The 13,958-nt window shown below is 45.8% G+C and overlaps 1 protein-coding gene across 3 annotated transcripts in view; it reads left to right on the forward strand.

The window, feature by feature from the left end:
• Positions 1 to 1,253: 1,253 nt before the first annotated feature.
• STX2 (syntaxin 2) overlaps positions 1,254 to 13,958 on the forward strand; it is an 84,983-nt gene continuing 72,278 nt past the window's right edge. For 2 of the 3 annotated variants that reach the window (XR_012318873.1, XM_073676106.1), the window contains exon 1: positions 1,254 to 1,463. Coding sequence is in view for 1 of the 3 variants with exons in the window: in XM_073676106.1 (XP_073532207.1) it covers positions 1,434 to 1,463 (30 nt within the window). In the remaining 2 variants the exon portion in view is untranslated. The remainder of the gene's footprint in view (positions 1,464 to 13,958) is intronic. The other variant, XM_073676107.1, reaches the window with a different exon arrangement.

The following is a 13,958-nucleotide window of genomic DNA, read 5'->3' on the forward strand; positions in this document are numbered from 1 at the left end:
TTTTCATAGTCATGAAAATACAGAAAAATCTTTAAATGAGAAGGTGTGTCCAAACTTTTGGTCTGTACTGTACGTTTGCCCGCCAAGGCCCGAGGCAGCTGGACAGAAACGTGGTCACTTGTGGGGTACGACAGGCCAGAGAAAGGACACACGAAGGGGGTCCTGAAAAGCATTCCAAAGGTACCTGGGAGTTGGCCGAGCCCCTCACCTGGGGAGCACAGTACGACGTGGGCAGCCATTACCTGCCAAAGTGGCTTGGAGTGTAAAACTGTGAGTAAAGACCCTGGACTGCATCACCGCACTCTGAGTCATTACTGTTGCTCCCGCGCACCATCACCGCCATCATCTGCACTCGCTGCCCTGAGGCTATACTCCTCCCGTGGGGAGTTATACTACCCTCTGCTGCGCACACCACACCAGCCTCAGCGGTCTGCCCCGCAGCGGCGGTTCTCAGTGACCGCAATCCACGGGTGGCGTAGTCGGACATTTAAACATTAAAAAACCAAATAAACAGATCCGCCACTGGTTTGACCACCCTGAGCCACGGGACCGGGTCGCTGCCACGGAGACTACAAACCCCCAGCATTGCACAGAGACCCGGCTCTGGGTATTCCCCCACACACGGCCCAGGGGGCGCGTCAATTAAATACCCTTTATTATTTATCATTATTTTTGCATTTACTTCCAGTTATTTGGGTATTTTGCTTGTTTTTGGTTTTTTTTCTATATATATTGTGTATATGTCATTTTGTCCAGGTGTTCTCACCATTTGCCTCATCTGTGCTTTTCCCTTTTTTATATCTATATATATTTTTTTAATTGTCTGATTTGACTCATAATTGACTCTATAAAGTATTTGGTATCTTATCTGGCCCCACTATCAGTATTTGGTCAGTAGTCGGTCATTATTTTTTCTCAGGAGTGGGAGTCAAAACCAGGAGTGGGTGATAAATGCAGAATTGGTGACTTGTTTCTATTATACCTTTTCTCTGATTGTTCCTCACCTGGTTTTGGCTCCCACTCCTGAAAAAAAATACTGACCGAATACTGACCAAATACTGATAGTGGGGCTGTGGTCTGACTACCTCTTCCACCTACACGGTCAGAGACCAGTGATTCCAGCCTGTGCCGCTCCATTACACAGATAGGGGGCTGGTGTTGGTGAGCCGGCTCTCCCGCGCCCCCTGGTGGCAGCAGCCGCACTGACATCACCACGCCTTCCCTTCTCCCTCGCGTCGCTCCTACATGGCAAAAAAGAAAAAAGAAAAGCGAGTGGACGGTGCGCATGCGTAATTGCTTGTGTTATCCCCTCCTGCAGCTACTCCCAACAGCGGTGGTTGCTGTGGTACCGGGCAGAGGGAAGTAGACGGCAACCCTCCGGACAGACACCGGTAAACAAACTCCCTGAGGCGGGGTGAGCGGCACGTACGGGCATGAGGGACCGGCTGACCGAGCTGTCAGCGGTAAGTGTGTGGGAGACCGCTAGAAGTAACGGTTCAGACTGGGAGGCTCGTGGGCAGTGCCGCCCGCGGGTGTAATGTGCTGGGGACCCCCACCTGTGGGGGAAGGGGCGCCCGGAGCATGGGGTCTCAGCTGGCGACAGATGCTGACAATTGTGCAGGGCTCCACCTGTTAGTGCAGGATCTCGCAGTGTCATCAGATTCCTGCCTCCCTGTATACAAAGTCCATGTGCAGACAGACCTTATACAGCTGGGAGATAGGTGTCCTGAGGGCGTCCGAGGGAGCGCCTGCGTGAATGGTGTCCGCCATAGAGGGAGCGCCTGTGTGAATGGTGTCCTGAGGGCGTCCGAGGGAGCGCCTGTGTGAATGGTGTCCTGAGGGCGTCCGAGGGAGCGCCTGTGTGAATGGTGTCCTGAGGGCGTCCGAGGGAGCGCCTGTGTGAATGGTGTCCTGAGGGCGTCCGAGGGAGCGCCTGTGTGAATGGTGTCCGCCATAGAGGGAGCGCCTGTGTGAATGGCGTCCTGAGGGCGTCCGAGGGAGCGCCTGTGTGAATGGTGTCCTCAGGGCGTCCGAGGGAGCGCCTGTGTGAATGGTGTCCGCCATAGAGGGAGCGCCTGTGTGAATGGTGTCCGCCATAGAGGGAGCGCCTGTGTGAATGGTGTCCTCAGGGCGTCCGAGGGAGCGCCTGTGTGAATGGTGTCCTCAGGGCGTCCGAGGGAGCGCCTGTGTGAATGGTGTCCGCCATAGAGGGAGCGCCTGTGTGAATGGTGTCCGCCATAGAGGGAGCGCCTGTGTGAATGGTGTCCGCCATAGAGGGAGCGCCTGTGTGAATGGTGTCCGCCATAGAGGGAGCGCCTGTGTGAATGGTGTCCGCCATAGAGGGAGCGCCTGTGTGAATGGTGTCCGCCATAGAGGGAGCGCCTGTGTGAATGGTGTCCGCCATAGAGGGAGCGCCTGTGTGAATAGCGTCCGCCATAGAGGGAGCGCCTGTGTGAATAGCGTCCGCCATAGAGGGAACGCCTGTGTGAATGGCGTCCTGAGGGCGTCCGAGGGAGCGCCTGTGTGAATGGCGTCCTGAGGGCGTCCGAGGGAGCGCCTGTGTGAATGGCGTCCTGAGGGCGTCCGAGGGAGCGCCTGTGTGAATGGCGTCCTGAGGGCGTCCGAGGGAGCGCCTGTGTGAATGGCGTCCTGAGGGCGTCCGAGGGAGCGCCTGTGTGAATGGCGTCCTGAGGGCGTCCGAGGGAGCGCCTGTGTGAATGGCGTCCTGAGGGCGTCCGAGGGAGCGCCTGTGTGAATGGCGTCCTGAGGGCGTCCGAGGGAGCGCCTGTGTGAATGGCGCCCGCCATGGAGGGAGCGCCCGTGTGGACGGCGTCCTGGGGGCGTCCGCCATGGAGGGAGCGCCCGTGTGGACGGCGTCCTGGGGGCGTCCGCCATGGAGGGAGCGCCCGTGTGAACAGGGTTCTACCCCCCCCCCCCCTCCCCAACCATAAAAAAAAATCCAAAAAACCCCTCTGTGTTTTGAGCACGTGGTCTTAGTAATTGTTACGTACGGGGGAAGAGACTTTTTTATTATGTCTCTAATAAAGTGATATCATCATTTTTTTACCTTGATTTTTCCAGCTATTTTTTTTTCTTCTGGACGTAATTTGGATAAAGCAAGGGGCCGACTGGTCTCCTGCGTATTTGTGGCCACCTGATTCGTGATCTGTTTTCTGTGTTCTTTTATTGTATGTTCATTACTTCCATATATGTCATGTCACAGTCTAATAAGATGGCTTTAAGGGTCCCGAGCCCCTTCTTTATAGTGTATAGATCAGCACATTCTGTCAGATTGCTGGGACCACGTGGCTCTAGTTACACAGCGGGGGCCATAACACTGCTCCATCGTCGTCTTGTACAAATGAATCGAGGTCCCTTTCCTGACCCCAGTAGAATAGAGACGGAAATCCTTTGCTACAGGAAATTGTTTCCTTTTTCCCTGTAAAAAAAATTTTTCTTGGAAGCAGAAGGGGGATATGGAGCACAGATGTATTTGTGAAAGCCGCTCGCTGACAATCGTGTGTGCGGGAGGAGAGACCTGCTGATTGTCACTATACCGGATCTTTTTGGCTTGGGCTACAAGGCAATGGCATATAAATGGCAGTGACACGCTTTAACATTGGGTGTAATGTTTTTCTTTGGTGTTGCACTGCAAAATACTACATGTTACAAATGTTTCCAAATATGTTGGATTTTCTGTTGCTTACAACTTGGCTGTTTTATTTGCAGCAAAATCAGAGCTTTTAGTCGCGCGGCAGCAAGTTGCAGTGTAGCCCCAGCCATATTGTGCAGGCCAATGAGCAGCCGCCGACGTGCCGGGCCGTGGCTTGTCTCCTGTAATACACAGACTTGTCTAGATGCTTATGTAGTTACACTGCCAGGGCCGAGGACAGACACTGTCCACAGCGACTCCATTGTGACCACCACATTTCACAGTCCGTAAACGGACCACAAAGCCCGGATTGATCACAGGCCTTCTGACCCAAACGTACAAACATTTATGCCCGTGGTCCGAACCCAGTGTTGGGCTATGAATATTGGCCTTCTGAAGCTGGCCTTTGGCAGGTGAAGCTCTGGCAAATCCTTATCTAGGTGTAAATGTATCCAGTGTGCAGCCCCTTCCTCCGTATTTCAGCGGGTCTGCTCTGTTCATCTCTGTAGTCCTCACAAGAAAGGCTTCTGTTCTCTGCAGTGTCAGTCTCTGCCCGGGACAATTCTTGGTGTAATTGGTACTATGAGCCGTGGACATATCCTAAGACTGTATAGTAATTATTTGCTGTGGTTTGTATCTGTAAAACATTGAGAATGCCGCAGATTGTGTAAAATGTATCTGCAGCTCAGACACTTATCTACCAAGACTCCTCTGCAGGCCGGAGAACAAAGTTGTGTCTCTCTGTTCCCAGAGTGTGGGGGGAAGGGCAGTAATCGATCATGTTTCACTCCCAGACTGTAGGATTCCTCTTTGGGAGGCGCTGCTCTCTTCTCAGCCATGATGCACATCTGTATTTTCACTGCGTTTCGCCCTTTAGGGAAAGATATGAATCAAAAAGGAAGTTACATGTATCTTGGCCTATTCAGTGGAGTGAATGGGGCCATAAATGTGCTGGGACGGTGAAGGCTCTGCAGCTCCTCAAGTGACAAGTCTATCAGCCATGACTAGTGTAGCTCCAAGCCAAGGCTAAGGCCTTATTCAGACATCCATGTTGCACACACACCCATTATAATTTAGGCAGCTACTCACATGTCTGTGTTTTTCCAGCAGCACTAATGAAAAATGCCAATACAAGTCTTGGGTCCGTGGAAAACACATACACCACATGGATGGTGTCCAAGTGATTAGCATTAGTATTGAGCGAGCGTGTATTGTTAACCCTCTCGGCGCGGGTGCTCGCCGAGTATTTGCGGCGTGCTCGGCATGTCGCGGCTGTTAGACAGCTGTGACACATGCAGGGATTGCCTAACAAGCAGGTAATCCCTGCATGTGTCACAGCTGTCCAACAGCCATGACACTAACATAGATGCCGAAAATACTCGGCTAGCACCCGAGCTTGCTTCCCGAAAGGGTTAACAATACACTTTTGCTCAACACTAGTTAGCATTACAAAGGATAGGAGAAGAATTGTACTTTATTTATCCATATTTGAAAAGCGCTGACCAAAAACTCAAGACACTGGTACCATTTTTTTGCGTATGTAAAAAACACTGATGTCTGAATGAGGCCTTAGTGTGATTACTGAAGGTAAAGGCAAGAGTAGCCATTACTAGTTTATTAAGACTAGTCTGTTTAAAAAGATAAACAAACAAACTGTGCTTTACTCACCCGCCCCAGGTCCGGCGCTGAGTCTCCGCCAGTTCTGGGGTCTGTTATTTTCTGAAGCGATGATGTCATGTTAACAGGGATGAAGCTAATCGGTGAGCTCAGCGGCTCTGCGCAGCTTGTCAGCTCGGGCAGTCATTGGCCGCAATGTTCTCGATGTGATGTCAGCTCTTCAGACAATAACAGACACTGGGAGCAGCGGTGGAGATTCAGCATTGGACATGGTGCGCGGGGAAAGCACATTTATTTTAAAACATATGCCTTTTTTTGTACAAAAGGTCACTCTAGTTTTAATAACAGTATGCTCCCTGAATTGACCATTGCAAAGTACTTTACCTAAGATTATGTTTTCAGCAGAGAATCATTCCAAAGTTAAGATGGCAGCTCTTATTTCTTACTCTGTTCCCTGCCTGTTTACGGACGCCGAGACAGATTATGGCAAGTGGTTGCGGGTCTTGGTTCCTCTGCTCCTGCCTTCTTGACAAATTTCATACACATATAATAGAGATGTGGACTTTCTGTTCAGAATAGACAATCCACTGGACAATGGCATATGCTATGCAAGGAAAAGCAAGTCCCAGCAACTATAGTGCTGGTGGAATGCTTACAAAGGATCAGATCACTCTAAAAAGTTAATGTTGGGTTGGTGCATGGGTGTTAGCAGGCTCATTTTATTGATGGGAAGGGGTCGCACAAGTGAATCTCGCAGCCGTCAGCCATTTATGGCATATTCACTGGATAATTAGTGGGAACAAGCATTCCTAGAAGCACTGACTTCCTGAGAATCGACCAGTGTAATCAGGCGCCAATCACCTGATGAAAGACCACAAGGTTCGTACATGGTTGACATGATTTTTAAACTTGCCTCAGTGGTCGTGCTCAGCAGCACATCGTCCTGTGCAAACACATGTGCTCTCCAGAACAATGGTATTCTGTGCCCATGATGGTGACGGTCCTGTGCACATGGAAGTGTGGCCAGCCGGTCTAAACCGGCTATTACACGATAGGCAATTGGCATCTATGTAGGCGGTCGTTTTACCTTAGTCGTATCGTCATGTCTAAATGCAGCCTCATATGGAATAGACAATAATATAAGACAAAAGCCTGCATGTACACAATGAGATCAGTGTACGGTAGTGAAACTGACGGCAAAGCCAAACATGGCATTTCTGCAGATTGCATGGGATTTTGGCAGTGTGACTTGTGCAGGTGACAATCATGGTTCTGCTTCCCCAGTACAAGTTGTGTGGCTGAACACTGTGGTGAAACTGCGGTGATCATGCACGGTGCTTTCCTCTTACTGCACTGGGACCCAGCAGTCGAGGTTTTGGTGATGGAGCACAATACGCACACAATCTTTGGGGACTTCTCAGGTGTCTAAGGGCATGTGGACACAACATTTTTTCCAGTCTGACAAACCCACCAAGTTTTTCTAGAGTAAGGTGCTTCAGGAAACGTCAGCGTGTTGTTTTTTTTTAGTTTTTTTAATTTCCAGAGCACTCTCTTTTTGACCTTTAGGCTATGTGCCCACGATGCTGAAATGCTGCATAATGTGGTTTTTACATGCGTTTTTCCCGCCAGGTCGAAGCGTTTGTCAAGCGTTCTTCACATGCATTTCTGCATGCGGGTTATCAAGCGCTTTTCCAAGCTATTTTAGCATCACTTGGAAAAGTGCTTGACAACTTGTTCACACTATATAAATCCATGCAACCGGCATGGATTTATAGTAGTGTGACCAAGTTAGTTAAAAAAAAAAAAAAAAAAAAGATTATACTCGCCTTCCGATGTCCTCCTGGTGTTTTCCCCGCTGCATCCGTTGTCTTGGGCGGCTCGCGGTGGTGTGAAGGACCCGCTGTGACGTCATTGAGTCATGTGACAGGTCACATGACTCAGTGACATCATGGCAGGTCCTTCACAACACCGCGACCCATACTGCAGACCAGACGGAGGGGAGAAAACATCGGGAGGACATCAGAAGGTAAGTATAATCTTTTATTTTTTATTTTAAATTCTTTTTTTAACAGGTACCATGGTACCCAGGTCTGGATGAGAGTCTCCTCTCCTCCAGACCTGGGTACCATCCGCACATTGAACCGTGTGATATCCACATATGTCACGCGGTCCAATGCAAGTCAATTGCGGCGATTACGCTACGTGTCCGCAAAATTAATGGACATGCTGCGTATTTTTCCGCAATGATAATCCGCAGCAGAAATTTCCGCATCATGTGCACAGCACATGCGGATTATCATTGGGGACCATGGGGTATGTATTACCAAGCGTTTTTTAAGCGTTTTCGCTGCGGAAATTCCGCGGCAAAAACGCTTGAAAAATGCATAGTGGGCACGCAGCCTTAGGTTTATCTATTTATATAAAAACTGGATACTGTCGTGCCAAACAGCTAGCAGATGGACATGGAACAAAAAAAAAACAAACAAAAAGATATTAAGTAATGTGATAGACAGACCGCTGTATCTTATATTCAAGCACTCTTTATGGACAGGGACTGTCCCACTAGACTGGCGCCAAGCATATGTGGTACCAATATTCAAAAAGGGGTGTAAAAGTGACCCTGGGAACTATAGACCAGTCAGCTTAACGTCTGTTGTGGGTAAAATGTTTGAAGGATTTCTTAGAGATGCTATTGTAGAATATCTTAATGATAATAACTGTCTAACTCCTTATCAACATGGATTCATCAGGGATCGCTCCTGCCAAACAAACCTGATCGCCTTCTACGAGGAGGTGAGCTCACAGCTGGATCGGGGAGAGTCAGTGGATGTTGTATACCTTGACTTATGAGGGGAGACCTCATAAACATGTATAAATACATCAGGGGGCAGTACAGAGATCTCTCCCATGACCTGTTTATACCAAGGATGGTGACAAAGACGAGGGGGCACACTATGCGTCTGGAGGAAAGGAGGTTCCTGCACCAGCATAGAAGGGGATTCTTTACGGTCAGAGCCGTGAGACTCTGGAACTCTCTGGGAGAGGAAGTGGTGATGTCCAACTCACTTAATGAGTTCGAGAGGCTTGGACGCCTTTCTTGAGAACAATAAAATTACATCTTATGCTTAGTGATAGTTAATTAATCCAGGGATTTAATATGACTGCCAGATTGGTGTCTTGAAGTGAATTTTTCCTCAATGATGTAAATTGGCCTATACCGCATGTTTTTTTTTTTGCCTTCCCCTGGATCAGCGCTGCGGAATAGCTGCAGTGCACAAGAAATAGGCTGAACTGGATGGACGCTTGTCTTTTTTCGGCCTTATAAACTATGTAACTATATGTAATGATAAATATATCAATCAGAATTGCTCAGATAATCCCTTCCAAAATCATGGTAATTCAATTTACCCACAGGTATTTATGATCAATACCTCTATAAATAGAAGAAATAACAATGTGGTGCTTCTGCTAACATTGCAAATCTAGTGTGTGGGCTACGGGTCCTACATATAGAATATAAATACTTTTTAATAGAAAGAGGATTGGTGAATTATCAGTTTATAATAAATCATAGAATGGTAGAGTTGGAAGGGACCTCCTGGGTTATCTGGTCCAACCCCCTGCTCAAAGCAGGATTCACTAGATCATCTCAGACAGATGTCTGTCCAGCCTCTCTTTGAAGACGTCCATTGAAGGGGAACTCACCACCTCTCGTGGCAGCCTGTTCCACTCATTAATCACCCTAACTGTCAAAAAGTTTTTTCTAATATCTAATCTGTGTCTCCTCCCATTTAGTTTCATCCCATTGCTTCTAGTCTTTCCTTGTGCAAATGAGAATAAAGATGATCCTTCTACAATGTGACAGCCCTTGAGATATTTGTAGACAGCTATTAAGTCTCCTCTCAGTCTTCTTTTTTGCAAGCTAAACATTCCCAAATCCTGCAACCGTTCCTCATAGGACATGGTTTGCAGACCAGTCACCATTCTGGTCGCTCTTCTCTGAACTTGCTCCAGTTTGTCTATGTCTTTTTTAAAATGTGGTGCCCAAAACTGTACACAGTATTCCAGATGAGGTCTGACCAAAGAGGAGTAAAGACCGATAATGACTTCACGTGATCTAGACTGTATGCTTCTGTTAATACATCCCAGAATTGTATTTGCCTTTTTTGCTGCTGCATCACACTGTTGACTCATGTTCAGTCTATGATCTATTAGTATACCTAAGTCTTTTTCACAAGTACTGTTGCTTAGCTCTATTCCTCCCATTCTGTATATGCTTTTTTCATTTTTATTGCCCAGATGTAGTACTTTGCATTTTTCCCTGTTAAAAACCATTCTGTTGGTTGCTGCCCACTGCTCCAGTTTATTTAGGTCTTTTTGAATCCTCTCTCTCTCTCTTCTCTAGTATTAGCTATCCCTCCTAGCTTTGTGTCATCAGCAAATTTAATCAGTTTACCCTCAATTCCTTCATCTAAATCATTGATAAAGATGTTGAACAATACAGGTCCCAGGACGGAGCCCTGTGGTACCCCACTTGAGACATTCATCCAGCTGGATGTGAAGCCATTTACAACCACCCTTTGAGTCCGATCACTAAGCCAGTTATGAATCCACCTAACAGTTGCCTGGTCCATTGTATACTTGGTCATTTTTTCAATAAGGATGGTGTGAGATACTTTGTCAAATGCTTTGCTGAAGTCAAGATATACTATATCTACAGCATTTCCCTGATCCACCCAGTCAGTGATTCTGTCATAGAAGGAAATTAAGTTAGTCTGACATGACTTGTTAGTTACAAACCCATGCTGACTCTGGTTAATCACTTCATTCTTATCCATGTACTTACATACATGTTGTTTAATAATTTGTTCAAAGATCTTTCCTGGTATAGAAGTCAGACTCACCGGCCTATAGTTCCCTGGGTCCACCTTCTTCCCCTTTTTGAAGATAGGAACAACATTTGCTCTTCTCCAGTCTTCTGGGACTTCTCCTGTTCTCCAAGAATTTTCAAAGATTATGGAGAGTGGTTCTAAAATTTCTTCTACGATCTCCTTCAGTACTCTGGGGTGTAATTCATCTGGACCTCGTGACTTGAACTCATTTATGTTAGCTAATTATTCCCTCACAATCTTTCTGTTTACAGATAACTTGGATTCCTCTATTCCTTTAAAAGGACAGTGAAGATCAGTTGATGTTACATTTTCTTTCTGAGAGAAAACAGATGCAAAATAGGAATTAAAAAGTTCAGCCTTCTCAACATCCTCTCTTACCATTTCTCCATTTTCATCCTGTAAAAATCCTATAGCATCTTTGACTTTTCTTTTACTTTTGACATACCCCCAAAATCCTTTTTTATTGCTTTTGACATCCCTTGCAAGCCTTAATTCATTGTCAGCTTTAGCTAACCTGATACGTGCCCTGCAGGATCTGCAGACTGCATTATAATCTTCTTTAGATATGCCTCCCTCTTTCCATTTAATAAACATTTCTTTCTTTCTTTTTAGCATGTGTTTAAGTTCTGTGTTCATCCATCCTGGTTTCCTTAAATGCTTCCCATTCTTCCTACTTTTCGGGATTGTTAACGATTGTGCTTTGAGAATCTCATTTTTAAAAATTTCCCATCCTTCCTGGACATTTTTGTCCTTAAGGACATCCAGCCATTGGATCCCTCCTATTCTCTTTCTGAGTCTCTTAAAATCTGCCTTTCTAAAATCTAACCTTGAAGTTTGAGTCTTCACATGTCTTCCTCCTCTAGTTATCCAAAATTCTATAATAGCATGATCGCTGCCTCCTAGGGTCCCAGCCACCTTTACCTCCTCAACCATTTTCCTCCCTGTTTATAAGGATTAGATCCAAAGTAGCAGATCCCCTTGTTTTCTCCCCTACCTTTTGGAAGATAAAGTTGTCAGCAAGAGAGGATAAGAATTTGCTTGACCTGTTAGTTTTACTTGAGAGAGATTCCCAACAAATGTCTGGATAGTTGAAATCTCCCATGACCACTACGTCATATTTTTTGGAGAACTTGGTCATTTGATACATAAAGAGTTCATCCATATCTTCAGCTTGCCCAGGTGGCCTGTAGTAAATGCCTACAATGGTGTCCTTTCCGTTGTTCTCTCCTTGTATTCGTACCCAAACAGTTTCCACAGAACTCCCAGTCTCTGAAGCTTCCATCTCTGTGCAGATATACGCTTTTCTAACATACAATGCAACACCTCCTCCTCGTTTATCAAGTCTGTTTCTTGCAAATAAGTTGTATCCTTTTAGCCTTTTATTCCAATCATGTGTATCGTCCCACCAAGTTTCAGTGATTCCAATGACATCATATTCCTTTTCCTGCATTAGTAGTTCCAATTCTCCTTGTTTGTTGCCCATGCTTTGTGCATTTGTATAAAAACATTTTAGTTTGTGATTGGTTTCTCTTCCTCCCATATTTTTATTATTTAAATTGTTTTGTCTTTGTTCTTCTTTTCCACTTCCAGTAGCAGAGATCTCAATAGTATTTGTCAGCTGTATGGCTTTTTCTGGCCTTTTGCTTCCCTTCCCACATTGTTCTAGTTTAAAGCTCTTCTGATGAGTGTAGCAAGGCGACTTCCAAATACATGTTTTCCAGTCTTCGTAAGGTGCACCCCATCTCTAGCAAGTAGTCCATCGTATAGGTAATTCATTCCGTGATCCAGAAATCCAAATCCTTGTTGACGGCACCATCGACGTAGCCAGTTGTTCACCTGTAGAATCTTATTCCACCTCATTGTTCCATGGCCATCCACTGGGAGGATGGATGAGAAGATCACCTGCGCTCCCAATTCTTTCACTTTCTTGCCTAAGTCTTCAAAGTCACTGCAGATGGTTTCCAGGTCCTTTCTTGCGGTGTCATTTGTCCCCACATGTATTAGCAGGAATGGGTAGTGATCTGTAGGTCTGAAGAGTCTTGATATCCTGTCAGACACATCTTTAATTTTTGCTCCTGGAAGACAGCACATTTCTCTTGAGGTTATGTCTGGTCTGCAGATAGCGGCCTCTGTTCCTCTTAACAGGGAATCCCCCATGACCACCACTCTCCGTTTTTTCTTCACAACATTCTTCTTTCTCCATCCAGGAGGATTCTGAGGGCTTACAAGGTTATTCATTGCTGGCAAAGTCTTATCTTGCTGTATTTCTTCATGGTGCTCCTGCGAGAGAGCCTGGTACTGGTTCCTGAGCAGTATGGGTGCTGACTGCCTCTCGAACCTCCTGCTTCGGTGGGTCACATGCTTCCATTCCTCTGTTTCGTCAGGTGCAGTTTGAATTTCTTCTCTTTCTGAATCATGAATAATGCTACAAATAGTTACCACCACAGACCTAGAATGTCAGCTAATTACCATGATTTTGGAAGGGATTATCTGAGCAATTCTGATTGATATATTTTTCGTTGCACATCCTTTTATTTATTTTTTTGTTTCATGTCCATCCACTATCTGTTTAGCGCGACAGTATCCAGTTTGTATCTGCTCACCTTGCTCCACAGGTTTGCCACACAGGACCCGTTTTTCTTTCATGCTCGTGTCTTTACTTATTTTATGTTTATCTATTTTTGTTTTTTGAGATTTTTTGTATATCATAATTTGTTTTCTTGCGTTTTTCTTGTTCTTTTATTAAGGCATTCAGCCATAAAGACACGGCTAGCAGATTTTGACGCAAAAGCACTCAAAAACATGCCCGGTCATCTGAGCTTTCCCATTGACTTCTATTATAAAGTATACAGAGTTTTCCGAGGGGAAAATGCCTTAGAGGGGTTGTCCACTATTCAGGCAGCCCCTTCTCAATCGCCATGTTTCCCTCCAGTAAAATACTTAAACTCCCTCTGGTGCCGTTCTGACGGTTTCGGCACTGGCTCACGTGACTTTATGCCATGTGATTCCTGTGGCCAATCAGTGCTTCACTGACCCCTTTTCCAGACAAATCAGACATCTGGAGGACTCAGAGCTGCGGCTGCTCTCTATGAGGGTATTGCGTTCATGTCTGGAGGCCCATGGCCGGTCCAAACATCAGTCTGTTATAGGAGGACCATGAATGTGGGATGTGTGAAACTAGCTGAGTTCCTGGGGTTCTGCAGCAACATCTCAGCTGCCTCTCCTCTTTTCTGGGTTTTGGAGGTTCCCGCAGTTGGTTCCTCACCAACTGTGCATCATTAATGGCATAAATGTCTTGTTGTGAATTATATTGAATATCTGCACTGCAGAATAAAATGCTTCTCCCTAATTCATGAGATGCCATCATTTGTGGTTTCCCATCTGAATGTTAAAATGTCTCCATGCTCTAATGTAATTGTTCTATCTAGAATTTCTATTACATGAAGTTTATAGTTTCATCATGTGATTGCTGGCACAGAAGAGCAATATTGTGTTGTGGGTGTGAGATAACTGATGATGGGACGCGACCGGGCCGATTTGGTGATACTGACAGCCAGGGTGTGGTGTAACGTTCTCCGTTATGTTGAGATGAGTTGTCGTAAATAGTTGGTGACTGTTATTATGAGGCTGGGTTTATAAAATCTTTGTTTTTTCTTTATGTACATTTTGTATTCATATTTTTTTAATTGTATGTTTAAAGTTCTATTTTAAGCTGTTATGGAGATAATGACTGGAAAAATACCAAATCTTCAGCATTCTGAAATGCCACTGACACCAAAAACACCTTCATTCAAAAG

This window comes from Phyllobates terribilis, unplaced genomic scaffold, assembly GCF_046119375.1.
Source record: "Phyllobates terribilis strain yellow unplaced genomic scaffold, ASM4611937v1 Scaffold_1__5_contigs__length_1240528914, whole genome shotgun sequence".
Taxonomy (NCBI): Eukaryota; Metazoa; Chordata; class Amphibia; order Anura; family Dendrobatidae; genus Phyllobates; species Phyllobates terribilis.